The 17,201-nt window shown below is 39.7% G+C and overlaps 1 protein-coding gene across 3 annotated transcripts in view; it reads right to left on the minus strand.

Annotated features, from left to right (window-relative positions):
* Positions 1-2,743: 2,743 nt before the first annotated feature.
* The window catches only part of LOC134301730 (transcription factor SOX-13-like), a 40,406-nt gene continuing 25,948 nt past the window's right edge, over positions 2,744-17,201 (minus strand). For all 3 annotated transcript variants that reach the window (XM_062986573.1, XM_062986571.1, XM_062986572.1), the window contains 13 exons: positions 15,725-15,938; positions 15,049-15,154; positions 14,728-14,814; positions 13,979-14,151; positions 13,305-13,373; positions 12,942-13,044; positions 11,713-11,789; positions 11,471-11,612; positions 9,990-10,099; positions 6,801-6,909; positions 5,315-5,476; positions 3,593-3,809; positions 2,744-3,186 (listed from right to left, as the gene is read on the minus strand). In XM_062986573.1, coding sequence (XP_062842643.1) covers positions 2,937-3,186; positions 3,593-3,809; positions 5,315-5,476; positions 6,801-6,909; positions 9,990-10,099; positions 11,471-11,612; positions 11,713-11,789; positions 12,942-13,044; positions 13,305-13,373; positions 13,979-14,151; positions 14,728-14,814; positions 15,049-15,154; positions 15,725-15,937 — 1,818 coding nt within the window. In that variant the 5' untranslated portion in view covers position 15,938 and the 3' untranslated portion in view covers positions 2,744-2,936. The remainder of the gene's footprint in view (positions 3,187-3,592; positions 3,810-5,314; positions 5,477-6,800; positions 6,910-9,989; positions 10,100-11,470; positions 11,613-11,712; positions 11,790-12,941; positions 13,045-13,304; positions 13,374-13,978; positions 14,152-14,727; positions 14,815-15,048; positions 15,155-15,724; positions 15,939-17,201) is intronic.

The following is a 17,201-nucleotide window of genomic DNA, read 5'->3' on the forward strand; positions in this document are numbered from 1 at the left end:
AAAAGTGTCTGTCGCATTTCTGTCGTTTCATGCATCTTCACCACATCAGCAGATCTTATTTAAGAAATAGATTCAACACTTCAACATTTTATAAAGCTAAAGGTTTCTGCAGAAGTAACCTCTACATTGGAGTATAGTGGGACTAGATTTATTCAGCTATTAAATACATTTTTGCATTTTTAAAAAAAATAATGAGCTCCAAAAACAGAAGTGCAAAAATGAACACAAATATTTTATTAAAACCCCAAAAACAAACCACAAAACATACAGGGAAAATGTACACCTTTAACTTATACACTTTTATAAACAAAATAAAGTTTATATCTATATTTACAACAGCTGTTTTTAGACCAAATTCTTTTTTGTTTGTTTTAAAAAAATCTGATTTTACAGGTAAGATACAAACAGTATTGGCTCCTATTTGAAGTTATGTACAGAATCCCAGCATTTTGTTTCAAGTCAGCTAATGATTGACCATTCTGCTTCTTCTATTCCTTTATCTCTCTGACATTAAAACGACAGAATATATAGCATGATTCGGTTAAGCCTTATTAAGTTATCTAAATGCAAACCTATGTATACAAAACCTGGGGAAATTGGTGGACAGGACACAGCCAGAAGATTCCTGTTTCCAAATTCGTTTATAAACATGTATGTTAATACACATACACACTTCCAGGAAAAATATGAGGTGTCATAAAAAAAAAATCAGGCGTTGTTTTTAATTAAAAAGTGCATTTTCTATGTGACCTGGCATTTTAGAGCAATAACCCTACCAAACAGCAGATGGAGCCATTCATTTAATGGCGAATATGATCTACACATGCAGCTAGTTAAACAGTCAAGATACTGTTGATGTCTGACATCAACTTCAATGCAGTGAAGCTAGAAATCCAGTGTTACAAACAATGTCTCTGTCTGCGTTACCCAAAACAACATTTGTCACAAAATGTGGGGTAGAATTTGTCTACCTACTAAGACAGTTCAGTTAGAAAACAAAATCCTAAAGAAACTGTCGCAAGCATCAGTGAGTGTGTTGGCATGAACAAAATAATAGGATAATTGAGGAAGGTGTGTGTGGGGGGGGGTATTGTTAATATTTTTTAAGTAGCTTTGCTACAAGAAGTGAAGCTATTTACCGTCCTTTTTTGTCAAAGCATACAACTTGCTTTGACCAAGGATTTCAGCATATGCTGTTTACTTAAGCATTTAAATAAACAGAAAAGTGCAGAAATCAGATAAGAGTGCAAGTAAACACTCAGCGTTGTTTGGGAATTTGTTAATTTATACCTAATATTTCAGAAAACATAGCAACATTATATTTCCTTTTCCTTTTCAGATAGATATCTAAATTCTGAATGTTGATCTTTCAGCACTCAGGAGTGGAAAGTACCTCACCCAGTGGTAACAGGAACTCTATGTTAAGCAGGGGAAGTGTTTGGCTGAAAGCCTTGCTGACATTAACAATGGTAATAACGCAATAGCAGCTGAGCTTTACTCAGTCCTGCATAAAGCATATCAGAAATAATAAACCTAACCAGTTTAGGACTGAACACTGGATGGGAAACTGTTTTAGCCTAAGAAGCTACAAGCGTTAAAAGTCCCAACCTATTTAGTCTGGTAGTAAGTTAGACAGGACATCTGCAACACAAGTTTTACTAGTAACAGTTACAATTCTGTAACAACTCAATCGTCTTCTAATTATATTATATACGAACACATAGAATTATTTTGACTAATTATTTGTTAAAAAGCGTTCTTTTAAAATCTTACTGATCACTTCTGTTTAAACATGTATAATTCAATTAAGGAGCCCAACGATTTTTAGTAGTAAAAAAAAAAAACCACAGTGTGACTAATCAAAAAATGACTATGTTGCATAGTCATATAGCTCCTCCTTGTGGAGACACTTTCGCCTGCTACGTTACAAGCCAGGTCTATGAGGTACTTCACTAAAAACTTTTCAACTTCATTTAAATCAATTCATTAGTTAATTCACATTTTCATTTATTCGTTAATACAAGTAAACATTGTTGGGACCATTTTTATTGTACTTTTTACTAGGTTATTTTCTAACCTCTGCACCACTCTGCTGCCTAAATTTAAATGTCAACTATTATAAATGTTAACATTTATATATTTAGTTAAAAATATTAAAGTCAGTAACAGCCTTTGTTTTATCACATATTATTTAAATGCTAATTACATTAAAATAATGTCACATACTGCTGGTCAGGGATGTTCAGTATTAATTTTACGTAAAGTGTATCTGCTGCACATGTGCAGATTTATCCCTGAATGGTCAAAATGTGATACTATTTTTTTCACTTAAAGAAATACTATAGCATGAACCCAGGCTCTATCAACTGAATCTATAGTGTATGAGTCAATACCACAGACAATAAATTTGACATATTACCCTGTTCTGAGAAAAATAACAGTTGTTACCCAATCACAATATACTCTTGGGAAGTCGATGTGGTATCCATGAACAATCAAATATAAATTGAGTAATTACTGGATTACTTTTTCACTGCTGTGTTGAAATGCAGGATACAACTATTTAAATATAAAATATTAAATATTTTTCATGGACTTCCATTAATTAGTGACCTTTTTCTTTTCTCAGAACAGAACAAAAGTAAAAAAAAAAGTGTTTATGGTAGTCAATCATATGCTACTACAGTGACAGAGATTAGGTTTCAAAATATTAAAATGTTCTTTAAATCATTAATGTCACCATCTAACTTTTATATATTAGCATAATAAGTCAAGCTTTGATCCTTGATCTGGTCATTTCATCCTCACAGCTGGCATACAGTAGTCTACGTAAAGCAAAGATTTGCTCCGGTGTGAACTGACCCCTTATTATCCAAAAAGCACCTTTCCCCTGAATCCCAAACCTTTACAGCAATTGTTTTCCCTCCCTTCCTCTCTCAGTCTGTAAGGACCACCAGCTCTCCCTCGCTGCGCTCTCCTGCATCACTCTCCTCACCCTCGCTGTACGGTGTTTTGTTGGCACCGGGCCTGTCGGACTCCTCAGGAGCTCGTGGGGGTTGAGGTGGGTCTATGGAACGGGGGAGGTAGTGCTCCAGCAAGGAAGGGTGCAATGGCAGGGCCATGGCGACAGGCTTGCTGGGGTACTGAGCCTCTGCTGATGGGTAGTGCAGCTGCTGCTCTGATTGGCTGCAAAGGAAAACACAAGAATATGATTTTAATTGGTACCGTTATGGCACGGACATCCTTAAGCAGATGTGGAGAGCTTTATGGCTGCAGTGATTCTGCTGTACTTTAGACAGAGCGTTTTAGACTTCTATTTAAAACTTTTATAGATCATGTATTTATGAGATGGCACAGTGGTGAAGCAGGTACAGTGGGTGCTACACAGCTTCGGAGCAATCAAATAATCTATAAAGTGCTTAAATACATATAAATAATATGATTTAAAGCATCAAACATGATAGTATGAGATAGAGTGTCTTCTCACTTCTAACAGATACTAAAAATTCCAAACATTTTATCATCAATTATTAATATTATTGTTATATTATTTAATACTAACTTACAAATGGGTGCATTGTGACGAGCTCACCTGGGTGGGTACGAGGACCGCTGCTCTTGCCTCCGGTTTTTCATCATAGCTTTATACTCGCCCACGCGCAGGCGCCGGCCCTCCACGATGCATGTGCGCTTTGGTCGGGGCTTGTACTTGTAGTCTGGGTAGCGCTCCAGGTGCTGCCGGCTCAGCCGGGCCTGCTCCTCATAGTATGGCTGCTTCTCCTGGTTGGACATGGACTTCCAGCGTGAGCCTGGTGAAGGAGGAGGGGGTGAACACAGGGGCACAAATAAGTTAAGGAGGAACCAGAATTTGCATTTACATTACGCTTACATTTACATGCTAAGCATTTGGCAGACACTTTTTATCCAAAGCGACTTACAGTACTGTGACACTATTCTGTTTAAGCAATTGAGGGCTAAGGGCCTTGCTCAAGGGCCCAACAGTGACAACCTGGCAGACCTTTGGATTACTAGTCCAGTACCTTAACCGCTAGGCTACAACTGGCCCCACCCACCCTAAAAGCTTTTTTCTGTTATTGTAACATTATATGTTTAATATACGTATATGATTGATGTTTTACAATATCATTTCACTTTTACTAGACAGATAAAAATACATATTAGAGGGGAAATAAATAATAAATGCTTTGGTTTGAAATAATTTTACATGGGCCAAAAACAAAAGAAATATATACACATAAAGATGAGAAATAATAATAATAATAATAATAATGTACCTATTTAGGTAAAGAGTAAAATAAGGTTAAAAAATTAAAACTGGGGCACTCAGGTGGCACAGCAATCTATTACACTAGCCCACCAATCTATTAGCCAGCCAGGCATCTACACAGTCATAACTGATCATGTCTGAGAGGGGGATAGATTGGCACCCTGTCCATTGTATTCCTGCCTTGTGCCCAGTGTTTCCCAGCAGAACTAAACCTGCTGCAACCCTGACCATGATAAATTGGTCAATTGAATTTAAAAAATGGAATAAAAAAAAAAAGATCTGATGTGTTTAAATGTTTATTTTTACATTCATACAAATACTTCATTGACTGAAACTCAATGTTTCAGTAGCATTATACTAACTAAACAAACACGAAGCCATGAATGTGACCTTGTGCCAGCAGTGATGCTAATTATCACAGACAGCAGTGCTGTAGAAGTGAGTGTAAGCATGCGCTGACATACCAGTACATGCTCCAAGGCTAATCATGGTAAAAAAAAATGCACTGGAGGCTAAAACTGAAGATGAATCAGATTACAATAGATAAGTGAACGGTTAAAAGTATAGGATCACGCTCGCAGGCACTGACTCAGTCGGGCAGGATGAGACAGGGGGACTGGCGTGAGTTTGTCAGACTCGGGACAATGGAATGGAATTTGACTGTTTGGTCAGGGGAAGAGGGCAGGAAGGCAGTCTGAGGAGGGGCAGCTTTGGGTGGTGATTTCCTGTCATCCAGGACAGCCAGGTGGCAGTTCATGACCTGACGGGTGCCTTAACCCCCCCCCCCCCCCAATCACTTACACCTGTTCATAAGTGCCAGAGACGGCAAGCAGGTGCGCCCTCTTAAAAAGAATGTACATTTTAACAACCGGGCAACAACGAGGGTTAACAGATGTGGGGAGAAAAACAAAGACATAACATACGGTGATAATATAATTACAAAAATTAGGTGGTGGAATGTAGGTCATATCATGCCAGTTTAATGTGAACATCAAAGTTAATTAACGGTTTGACGTAAATACTTACCCAGAATCTTGCTGATGCTCGAGTTATGCATGTCCGGAAAGGCCTGTAGGATGCGCCTCCGTTCGTCTTTCGCCCACACCATAAAGGCGTTCATTGGTCGCTTTATATGGCCAGACGACGTCGTCCGACTGTCACCGTAGCCCCCCATGCCAGCGATCGGCCCTGAGGAACAAAATAAGACAAGAACATAGTGTCATGCACCTTTTAACCCAGGCCCTTAAATTGCTTTGAGCCTTTAATTATCACCTGTACGTGTCCTAAATTCCAAATTAACTACAGGTTTAGTCATTGCTGTCATGATTGAATTACAGCAAATTGTGATAATTAGACTAGCGTGAGCCATTAGCCAAAACACAACTGCAGACCTGCCAACACTCTGTGCTTTTATTGCATTACACGCTGTTAGATAATTGGAAAACTTGACGGCCCTAATTTTTCAAAGGTGCATACCAACAAACTGGTGTGTACACTAAAGAGTGGGACTTGTTAAACATTTGCTTATAACTATACATCTATACATACATACAGATAGACAGATAGACAGATAGACTATAGATAGATAGATAGATAGATAGATAGATAGATAGATAGATAGATAGATAGATAGATAGATAGATAGATAGATAGATAGATAGATAGATAGATAGATGGTCCCTCACAGACCATCATTACACTTTCAATATATCAACAACAAATCAAACAAATAAAACATTTAATTAATAGCAACAATTTGCTGCTTATATAATCACATTTTTTAAGTAGATAAGCATTTAGTGTTATCAATAAAACTGCAACACTGACATACGTCTCCAGTTTGTTTTCATCCCCATCATGCCATACAGTAACTACACTGAGGTCGTGACATCACATAAGTCTTTTGAAGAACAGGCTACAATTAAAGTCAAGTGTAAGTATCTTTTCATACCTATACTGTAATTCATGATTGCTATTGTCAGATTCTAAAATGCAAATCCTTGAAGTAATCTGTTCAGTTTTTTTAGGAAAATAAAGCTATAATTAGTCTTTGTCGGCGGAATCTTAAACCACATGTTGCCAGATTAAACAATAGGTCAAATCCTCATCCATTGTGTTAGTATTTTGATCTATTATTAAAGTAGTACATACCCTATCATTTGTACTGGAATTACTAGGAATGCGTTATTATAAGTCATTTGCAACTGAAAACACCCATGTTAATTGTGCCTTAAACCAACAGACAAATACATTATATACAAGATCACACCTGCTTCAGAGAGTTTTTGTATTCATACAAACACCTGATCATGTGTAAGCAAATTGCTTTTGCTCATTTTCCAGTAACAAATTAGCTTTTTTACATTAATCTGGCCTTATTCTGACAGGTATATAAAATTAAATTTTTTTAATTAACTTTGTATCGACATTTTAATAAAAGCATTTTAATAATCGCAAAGCATTCTAAGCATGCTTAGTACATGTTGAGCCATAGAAAAAGAGCATGTTGTACCCTCAGAGTCACTGCTAAGATGCTCATCGTTCGTCCGTATGGACTGTCCGTCATCCGTGCGATTATTGTGGAGCATGCGGTCAGTTCTGGAGACTTCCTTGTACTCGCTCTGCATCAACACACAGTAAAAGTGGAGAGTAATTAAAAGTCATTTAAAATGCTTGCACGCTGACAAAACCTGTCATTCCACCTTCGCTAGCAGACAAACAAGACCTGAGGAAAATTACACAAATATTAAACTGTCAAAAAAATGGATAGAAAATAACAGTATTTACTTTTAAGTGCTTTTTGGGATTACATAAACCTTTAATTTTCACCGTAAGCGAGCATCCCGTCATAAAAGACGAGTTTAAGGGCCATGATGACAGGTGATCAAACGAGCTTTGAGAGAAAAGCTTTTTAAAGTTTTACTCAGAGACAAAGGGCAAATTATTGCCATACCTTCCTGCGGTTAAAATTTAAAATGCATAACAACGAAAGTGTCTTAAGAACAGGTGGCAGCGGATGCTTTAAAGCTGCCACGCCAAGAAAACTGACTTTTGTAGACTAGAACAAAACATTAAATGGGTTTAGTGGGGCAAGAAGCAGCTGTTCCTGAACACCCAGCCACTGTTTAAAGATAATGTGACCTATTGTAAACCTAGATGCAACCCTGACCCACGTGAACACGTGCTTGACTTGCAGAGTAACCGGCGGTGACAAACAGCGTGCTCCAGGTGCCATGAGGAGCCTTGGAGGGTTTCCAGTTGCACTGCAGTTGTATTTAAAGCCTTAAGAAAAACCCCTTTGAGCCTTTAAGAATGACCTGTGTTTCGGCATACTTTAATAATTGTAGACTATATGTTCAAAAGTATGTGGACACCAGATTCTAAATTATATTTTATTTCTATTTCATTCTATATGTCAGTATATCTATCTATCTATCTATCTATCTATCTATCTATCTATCTATCTATCTATCTATCTCTCTCTCTCTCTCTCTCTCTCTATATATATATATATATATATATATACGTCTGTCTATCTGCCTATATGTCTGTCTTTCTATCTATCTATCTATCTATCTATCTATCTATCTATCTATCTATCTATCTATCTATCTATCTTTAGTACATTGGTACTTAATCAGACTGTACCAGTACCAATACAATAATGTACAGTGTATCACAAAAGTGAGTACACCCCTCACATTTCTGCAAATATTTAATTATATCTTTTCATGGGACAACACTATAGACATGAAACTTGGATATAACCTAGAGTAGTCAGTGTACAACTTGTATAGCAGTGTAGATTTACTGTCTTCTGAAAATAACTCAACACACAGCCATTAATGTCTAAATGGCTGGCAACATAAGTGAGTACACCCCACAGTGAACATGTCCAAATTGTGCCCAAATGTGTCATTGTCCCTCCCTGGTGTCATGTGTCAAGGTCCCAGGTGTGAATGGGGAGCAGGGCTGTGAAATTTGGTGTTTTGGGTACAATTCTCTCATACTGGCCACTGGATATTCAACATGGCACCTCATGGCAAAGAACTCTCTGAGGATGTGAGAAATAGAATTGTTGCTCTCCACAAAGATGGCCTGGGCTATAAGAAGATTGCTAACACCCTGAAACTGAGCTACAGCATGGTGGCCAAGGTCATACAGCGGTTTTCCAGGACAGGTTCCACTCGGAACAGGCTTCGCCAGGGTCGACCAAAGAAGTTGAGTCCACGTGTTCGGCGTCATATCCAGAGGTTGGCTTTAAAAAATAGACACATGAGTGCTGCCAGCATTGCTGCAGAGGTTGAAGACGTGGGAGGTCAGCCTGTCAGTGCTCAGACCATACGCCGCACACTGCATCAACTCGGTCTGCATGGTCGTCATCCCAGAAGGAAGCTGACGCACAAGAAAGCCAGCAAACAGTTTGCTGAAGACAAGCAGTCCAAGAACATGGATTACTGGAATGCCCTGTGGTCTGACGAGACCAAAATTAACTTGTTTGGCTCAGATAGTGTCCAGCATGTGTGGCGGCGCCCTGGTGAGAAGTACCAAGACAACTGTATCTTGCCTACAGTCAAGCATGGTGGTGGTAGCATCATGGTCTTGGGCTGCATGAGTGTTGCTGGCACTGGGGAGCTGCGGTTCATTGAGGGAAACATGAATTCCAACATGTACTGTGACATTCTGAAACAGAGCATGATCCCCTCCCTTCGAAAACTGGGCCTCATGGCAGTTTTCCAACAGGATAACAACCCCAAACACAACCTCCAAGATGACAACTGCCTTGCTGAGGAAGCTGAAGGTAAAGGTGATGGACTAAACCCAACTGATCACCTGTGGCGCATCCTCAAGTGGAATGTGGAGGAGTTCAAGGTGTCTAACATCCACCAGCTCCGTGATGTCATCATGGAGGAGTGGAAGAGGATTCCAGTAGCAACCTGTGCAGCTCTGGTGAATTCCATGCCCAGGAGGGTTAAGGCAGTGCTGGATAATAATGGTGGTCCCACAAAATATTGACACTTTTGGCACAATTTGGACATGTTCACTGTGGGGTGTACTCACTTATGTTGCCAGCCATTTAGACATTAATGGCTGTGTGTTGAGTTATTTTTAGAAGACAGTAAATCTACACTGCTATACAAGCTGTACACTGACTACTCTAAGTTATATCCAAGTTTCATGTCTATAGTGTTGTCCCATGAAAAGATATAATGAAATATTTGCAGAAATGTGAGGGGTGTACTCACTTTTGTGATACACTGTATATAATACAAAATATGGTCAAAAGTACATTGGCACCTGATCATAAGCTTGTTGGAGAGCCTATGTTAAAAACCATGGGCATTAACATAAACATTCCCTTCTATTTAAACACATGGGCAAAATCAAGCTGAAACAGGAAAGCGCCTTCTGCAAACAGTTGAAAGCATATTATTTATTTTATTGTATTAATTTAGTGTAATTTAAACACCTGAGCTCAACAATCTATTAAGATGGGTGCCCACATACATTTGGCCATGAAGTGTATTCAGGCTAGAAATGAGTAATTAACATGTAAAATAAAGACATTTAAAGTATAATTGTAATTAATTCTGACTTCCATGTCAAGCAGAACTCCAAGGGTTCACGAACTTTGCCTTGTGACTGAATGCGTGTGTGTGAGACGTGAGACAATGCCTTCCACTTTAAGACTTTAACTCACCAGCCTCGTGCTGCCCTCTCTTTCTCGGCTCGCCAGACCTTGGCCTCCGCGCAACAGCTGCTGGGCATCGTGGATGGTCTGGCTCACGATATCACCCTCTCCCAAGAAGCCTGAAGAGGCAGACGGATAAAGAAAGAGATTTACGTCAGATCATTTATCCTTCCCTCCTTCAGTCTAACACCTAAGGAACTTGGCACCGTGTCATGATCTTTCTCAACAAGGCTTCAGTACAAAGGCCTAAGCAAGAGGGCATGCCCAAGAGACCGGATTGTAGATTCTCGCCAGTGATGTCTTAAATACAGGCATGTGGTGCCATAGTGAGGAGGAAAAGAATGGTGGGAAGTTACCTCTCTACATTACTCCACAAAGCACTCTACAAACCCTGAGCCCACATCTCAAGGACTACAGCCTGACCCTTTAATTACCTGAACCTTAGTGATATCAAATCAGTATCAGAAGTATCTATCTATCTGTCAGAAGAGATACAAACATAAGCTTTAGGATTCTGTTGATATACAAAAGTTATTTATACATTAATATTTATAAAATTCTTCATTCTGGTCATGATTACTTACATTTAATCCAACAACAGTGTCTTACTTCAGACACATTTCAATTCCTACTAGGTGTCCACATACATTTGGTCATAAACTGTATTTTATGTTCTGCTCACATTAAATTAAATATTAGCAGATGCTTTTTGTAAGTCTATTACAATTCAATGCAAGCATTTGAGCAATAAAGGCCCTGTTTAGGGGCCCAACAGAGGCAACTCACCAGCAGTGGGGCTTTAACCAGCAACCTTCAGATCAATAATCCAGTACCTTAAAATCTGAGCTACCACTGCTCATGATGGCATAGTAATTAATGTATTAAATTACTGATCCAAAGGTTGAGGGTTTGAATCTCACTGCTAAAGAGCTGTACTGTTGGACCTATGAGCAAGGTCCTTGGCTCTTATTTGCTTGGATTGTAGCATGTCTAGTTGTCTGTAGATTACTTAAATTTACATTTACATTCATGGCATTTAGTAGAGGCTTTGATCCAAAGTGACTAACAAACCCTCTTTTCTAAACAGTTGGGACATTATTGTAAAAAGGACATTTCATTAAATCACTTTTAATGTTTTGGCTGACCAAAACATTATTTTATTTTGTAAATATGATATGAGAACCAATTTTGAATTTGATGCCTCATATTCTGAGGTCGTAGTAGGCTGTTGTGCCACTCAAGCGCTTTATTGTCTGAGAAACAAAACAAAGACTGACAACGATCACTGCACACTCCAAGGTTTTTGAAGAAATTATCTGGCATCTTTTTTGACAAGCTATTACTGCTAATTAGCTGAACAGGTAACATCAATCTTTTAGTCACGGTGCCCCAAAGACGTCTTTGAAAGATGAAGTGCGTCTTAAATTGAGCGAGGGCCTGTTACTATTGACAAAGGTATTCGAAATATGTACATGTGTAACACAACACACCCAGGCCAAGTGCAGTTCTAGTTGGGCTGTGCTGTAGCTCCCTCATCCTGTAGGTGGACTGCAGGTGGGCGGATGCCAGTTCCAGACTCAGCGGGCTCGGGGTTTTCGGTTTGGCTGTCAGGTTCAGAGGCTGATTGATGTCCTGGAATGATGTGATTTACCATTTTTAATACAACACATAGAAATATCTTAAACTGGTATGCATGTAGCTAGGTGCCACTGGAGTTAACGTGGGTCTGTACCTGCCGAACTCCTGTACCACTTGGTCTTTTCAGAGGGTTGGAGTGAGGGTTCTGGAGAAGCTGCATGGGGTATTCCACTGAAAATGGGCAAGAAAATCAAAATGAATTAGTCTTTAGTTTTCAGAAATAGAATGCAATACAAAAGCATGATACACCAACAAAGTAATGAAACGACACTTAGGCCAACATATGCTTCCAACTTTGTGGCAACAGTTTGGGAAAGCCCCGTCCTGTTCCTGTGGACGAAGCCAGGTCCATAAAGAGTGTAGTGTGAAGAACCTTTAGTGGCCTAAACAGAGCCCTGGCCTTACCCCAATGAACACCTATGAGATAAACTGGAATGTAGACAGCCTGGACTTTAGGTCTAACATCAGTGTTTGGCTTCACCACTGCTCTTTCGAATAAATGGGCACAAATTCATACAAACATACTCCTAAAGCATTTGGAAATCCTTCCCAGAACAAGTAAGAGAGAATGGGTGCATGGGGTAACTACATATATGGTTTTGGAACAGGATGCCCATTCATTGCCAACTGCATATTCCTCTACCACTACGACTACTCCATTAGCTCAAAGTAGACAGAGTGGTCTGGCTTGAATAGGTAGACGACAAGCCATAGCCGAGGCCTTGAACTGTCTGTATGTTGAGAAGCGATTCTGCTCGTCTGACCTCTAGTCGAGCTTCCGCTGTTGACGTTAAGAGGAACAAAAGCCGAGCTCCAACGCAGACACATTCACTCACACAATTACTACCTTTTTCAAATTAGACCTTAAGATTAACAGGCGAGCACAGAGAGCAGGAAATCGAAAACTAAGATTCTGAGAATTTTATTCAGTAGAAAATTGCCCGCGACCCCTGTGCCAAGTTTTTTTTTTTTATAATTGCTCATAGCGACATATTAACAAAAGCCACTAATCACAGTCAGTAACCTTGGCCTTCTAGAGACCAGCGCAAATCTGAGCTTCAGATGCACAGAGGTTGTTAATGTTTGAAATCACTCGCTTAGATCTTTCAGACTGAAAATATTTGATCAATGTTTCTTTTCCCGTCGTGTAAAAGCTAACCATTAGACAATACGAAGATGACATACATTTGGACAGAAGTCAAGATGTAGGAACAAAACTCTTCATTCATTGAGTGATCGGAGTACAGACAGAGTGAATATGTGAACTCCGAGTAGTTACTTGCAAAGACGCCTCAAAGAGCACATAATGTAAGACTCACTCACCAGGTTTGCAGGGAATGGGCTGAAGCGGCAGACCCATCTGTGTATCTGGTAATGTCTGGGTGTTGGGGTGGAAAGCTGGGATCATCACATAGGGCAGGTTCACCTGCTGAGACGAGGGTCAAACAACACACAGAGTCATTTCCAAGCCTCCACCTTAACCCCTTCCAATCCCAAACATTAGCTACCTATGTTATGTGTCAAAAAGTATGTGGACACCAGTCAAAATGATCCCGATATGCAGGGTGACTTCTTATAAATGCACATGGTTTTGGAAGGGATGTCAAGCGAGCTTTATGGTCAGGTGTCCACTTACTTTTAGCCACCGAGTGAAGTTACTGAAATGTGTTTACATACTGATCTCACCTGAATCTGCTGTTGCAGCAAGTTGATCTTATGCTGCTGTTGGATTAACTGCTGCTGCTGCTTAGCAATCTGACAAACACAAAAAAGATGCATGTTGCATTGTTTATGAGATGGTCTTAGCAATCCTACAGCAATTTAGTTAGCAATCGGTTAGTCAAAATGTCCAAGATGTCGAAGTCTAACGCAGCTGAAATGTGGCTCTTTGCTTTAAAAATCCATAAAATCTGTGATTTAAAAAAAAACGAGGTCCGTAAAATTAAGCACATTTTTCCGTGAATTTAGAAAAGCCCTATTTATAACAGATTTATATTATAACAGATTTAGTCATTAATCTTCATTAACTGTTCATTATAGGGGTATTAATAGGGTTTACTGTGGGTCCGGAGCCTTTCCATGTGGGTACTGTGGTGTATATTTCAATTTCTGCATTAAACAGACCCTAAGAGCCTTGCTCTAGAGCCCAACAGAGGCATCTCGGTGAAGCCAGCATTTGAACTTTGCAATCAAAAAGCTTAAATATGTATTTTAAACTGCACCACCTCTGGCCTGTAGGTAGAAGGAACATTTACAGATAAAACGTAGAATCTTGTCTTAGTCGGAAGAGTAAATGAGCGAGTCGGCGAAACCCTAAGATGGACTGGCACAGACCCTACAATGTATTCCTGCTTTCTCACCTGTTCCTGTTGCTGGCGTGCCAGTTCCATCTGCTGCTGCTGTTTCTCCAGGAGCAGGGCCGCCATGTTCCTCTGCTCCGAGTGTGCTCCCAGCAACTGCTCCCTTAAGCCGGACAACTGGTTAATCATCAGTAACAGCTGAAACTCCTTCTCAGCCAAGCTCTCCGGTGTGCCTATATATACAAACAAGAAGTGAGTGAGAAACAATAATTACTCTGTCATTCTTCTGTATTATTTACAGTTCAGTACAGCTGAAGTGAAAGGTCGACATACACGGCTTTTATTTTCTATGACTGAATGACTGGAACACATGTAAGTGCAGTGTAGTGTAACTTTCATTAATGGTTGGTTTGCATTAATTGTTTGCTTAATCAGTTAGATTATTAGCATGTATTATCAGTGTAGCATGGCCTTCTGTCTTATTACTTCCTTCACTTACTACGACTGATTACACATGGTGGCTTCTCTGTGCCCATATCAATATGACTAGTTTGACAGAATCTATTATAAAGGACAAAAACTTACATTTCCATGAGCTTACAGAAAGCCATGGAGGAACAAATGCCCTGATTTAGCTTTTTCTTTCTGTGTAATCAGACTTTAATTTATCTTGCACAGCAACCGCAACAATGTAAAGCTTGCTTAGCTGGTGTCCAAATACTTTTGTTTGAGTATAATGGTTCCAATGTAAACGTTGCAAAAACTAGAACCGTAGCAGGAAAATCTGAAACTGTAACTCTGTTGTTTACTTTTCAAGTTGGCAGTGCTTTGGAATCCTTTGCCCAAAATCTTCTCTCTCCAGTCTGAATTCAGGAGTTTCTCAATGGTGGGCAGCACTAATGATCAGAACACAAAATTCAAATCATTGAACATCAGAACAATTCTGACATTAGAGTTAGATTTAAAAAATGAACATATGTGATGCTAGACCTGACTATAATATAATTATGTTTTTTAAAAAATGATTTCCAGTCTCAGCTAGGCTATCAACCAGCCAGGTAATTACAGCCTCTGCTAGTTGGTTGAGGCGATTGCACAAGCGGTGGTTGATAGCAGATGGCAGAACTTACCCTCGCTGACATTCGATTGGGTTTCAGGTTTATCATGGGTCCTTTTCAGCTCATCCTGACTGGCAGGACTGAACCTGTGCATCTGCTCTTTAATGGGAGAACTGGCCTGTATCAAAACAAATACAAACAGGAGTTTAATTAAAAAACAATACCAGTATCTGTCTGTCTCTGTCTAATTTAGAAGCTGCTGGAAGACAGGTGTCACTATCCACAGTCGAGCCAGCAATATGTTGTCCGTGTTCTTAGAGGCACCCATGCCTGACTGAAGCTAAAGAAAATCACGTCACCAAGAAAAAAAAGCTTGAGATTATTATTTAAGCTTTTTCTGGCCACAATGGCCACTGTAGAGGACAAAAGATGAGGCGTTAAACCCAACAATGCTGTACTTATTGTCAAGTATGTTGGTGATAGTGTTTTGCCATAGGATTGTTCTGCTGCTGTGGAACTGATACATTGGGGAAGTAAACAGTTAACTTTATTATACTTTTTGGACAATTAGGTAGAAAAAAATCAATGCCATGTGACAACAACAGTATTATCATCTTGCTACACGTGGGTATTGAATATTTATTGGTATTTATTGTCAGGTTTCAGTGCTTAATATCTCAACTGCTCCATACAGTATTACAGTAACCAGGCAAAAAAATACATGAATCATTTCAGACATCAACCTTACCAAAGGAGACTGCTGGATGCGAATTGTGGACTTTTCAGGATCGGCCCGTTCTGTGTGCATCCGCGCTGACCAATCATAGGAAGGTGAGGAGTGTTGGGAGTCCCTGACTCCGCCTGTGTCTCCAGACACCTCTTCCAACTTGACACCGACTCCCACCTTGGATACATTGCCACTGGCGTTGGGTTGTAGCACGGGAGAGCTGGGCTCACACATTCTACGAAAGCAAACAGGTCCAATAATTTAGACTGACTGAAATTGAGGTTTATTTGCATTTACAGTGAACGGTTCCTGCTGAGTAGCAGCTCAGCGGTTAAGGTACAGTAAATAGCTGATTCAAGTTCCACATCTGCCAGCAAGGCCCTTAACCCTCAACTGCTTGCAGCATACTGTCTCAGTTGTAAGTTGCTTTGAATAAAGGCGTCTGCTAAATGCTGAAATTGTAAATGTAAATGATGGGGATCTGTAATCATGGCAGTCTGCTGGCGTACTGAGGCTGTGTGAGAGTGCAGGGAAGCCTGGGTTGACAGCTGACTACTTTGCATGAGTAACAGACAGGGTTTGTGAGACCAGTATATTTAATCTCTTTCAACAAAGCCCAAAAATAAGGTGGCACTTCTTGTGGAACTCCAGAGCTCCTGGGCATGTGGGGCTAAAAGAAGGGTGTGGGTGTGTACATTTGCTTCTCAAAGACTAAGATCTATCAACACTGTAGCAGAAGACAGATTGATGACTCTTATTTCTTTGCAAAACCTAGACTTCAACTCAAGTGGCATGCCAAGCCAGGTGCAATAAAAGAAAAGAAGGGGATTAAATATGTGGCCATACCCTTTAACAAACACATTTCATACCCCCTTCAAAATGTTCTTTTTTTCTTTTCTAAGAAAAGCATACCTGTATATAAGCCTGCATACACCAGGCTTATTGTTGTGCTGGCGGAACAAAGGAAGTACGAACAATGAGAAGGAGTCGGACAAAAGCAATATGCAGGGAATGCAGCCGGGTAACAATGCAGCCACTATTTGCCACTATGTGTTGCGACTGGGGGAAAGAAAAATAAACAAAAATGCGGAACACTCTTTGGGCTGCCAAGCACAACAATGAGTCCAGTTCCTCCTGAAATACTTTTTTATTTAGTTTAGCACAAAACCACCTTTGCATTTGGGCTATTCGACCATTCTGAAGCAACGTTCATTTAAATGAAAAAACATGTTAAGAAAATTGAAGAACACTAGTAAATCTATAAAAACATATAAGTGTGATTTTAAGTGTGCCATACAGTGTTCTGTTTGCATCAGAGAACCTCAAAGTATTTATTTATTCAGTAACTTCTCAAGCCCGGTTTGAGTTGTGGTGGGTCCGGAGTCTATCCCAAAAAGGCTGGGAACAAAAAGGGACTATACCATTAAAAAATCAACAACAAAAGCAAAAACAAAACAGCTTTTAAAGCTAATTTTAAAGTCGCTTCTTCCTTCTTGTT

This window comes from Trichomycterus rosablanca, chromosome 24, assembly GCF_030014385.1.
Source record: "Trichomycterus rosablanca isolate fTriRos1 chromosome 24, fTriRos1.hap1, whole genome shotgun sequence".
Classification (NCBI taxonomy): domain Eukaryota; kingdom Metazoa; phylum Chordata; class Actinopteri; order Siluriformes; family Trichomycteridae; genus Trichomycterus; species Trichomycterus rosablanca.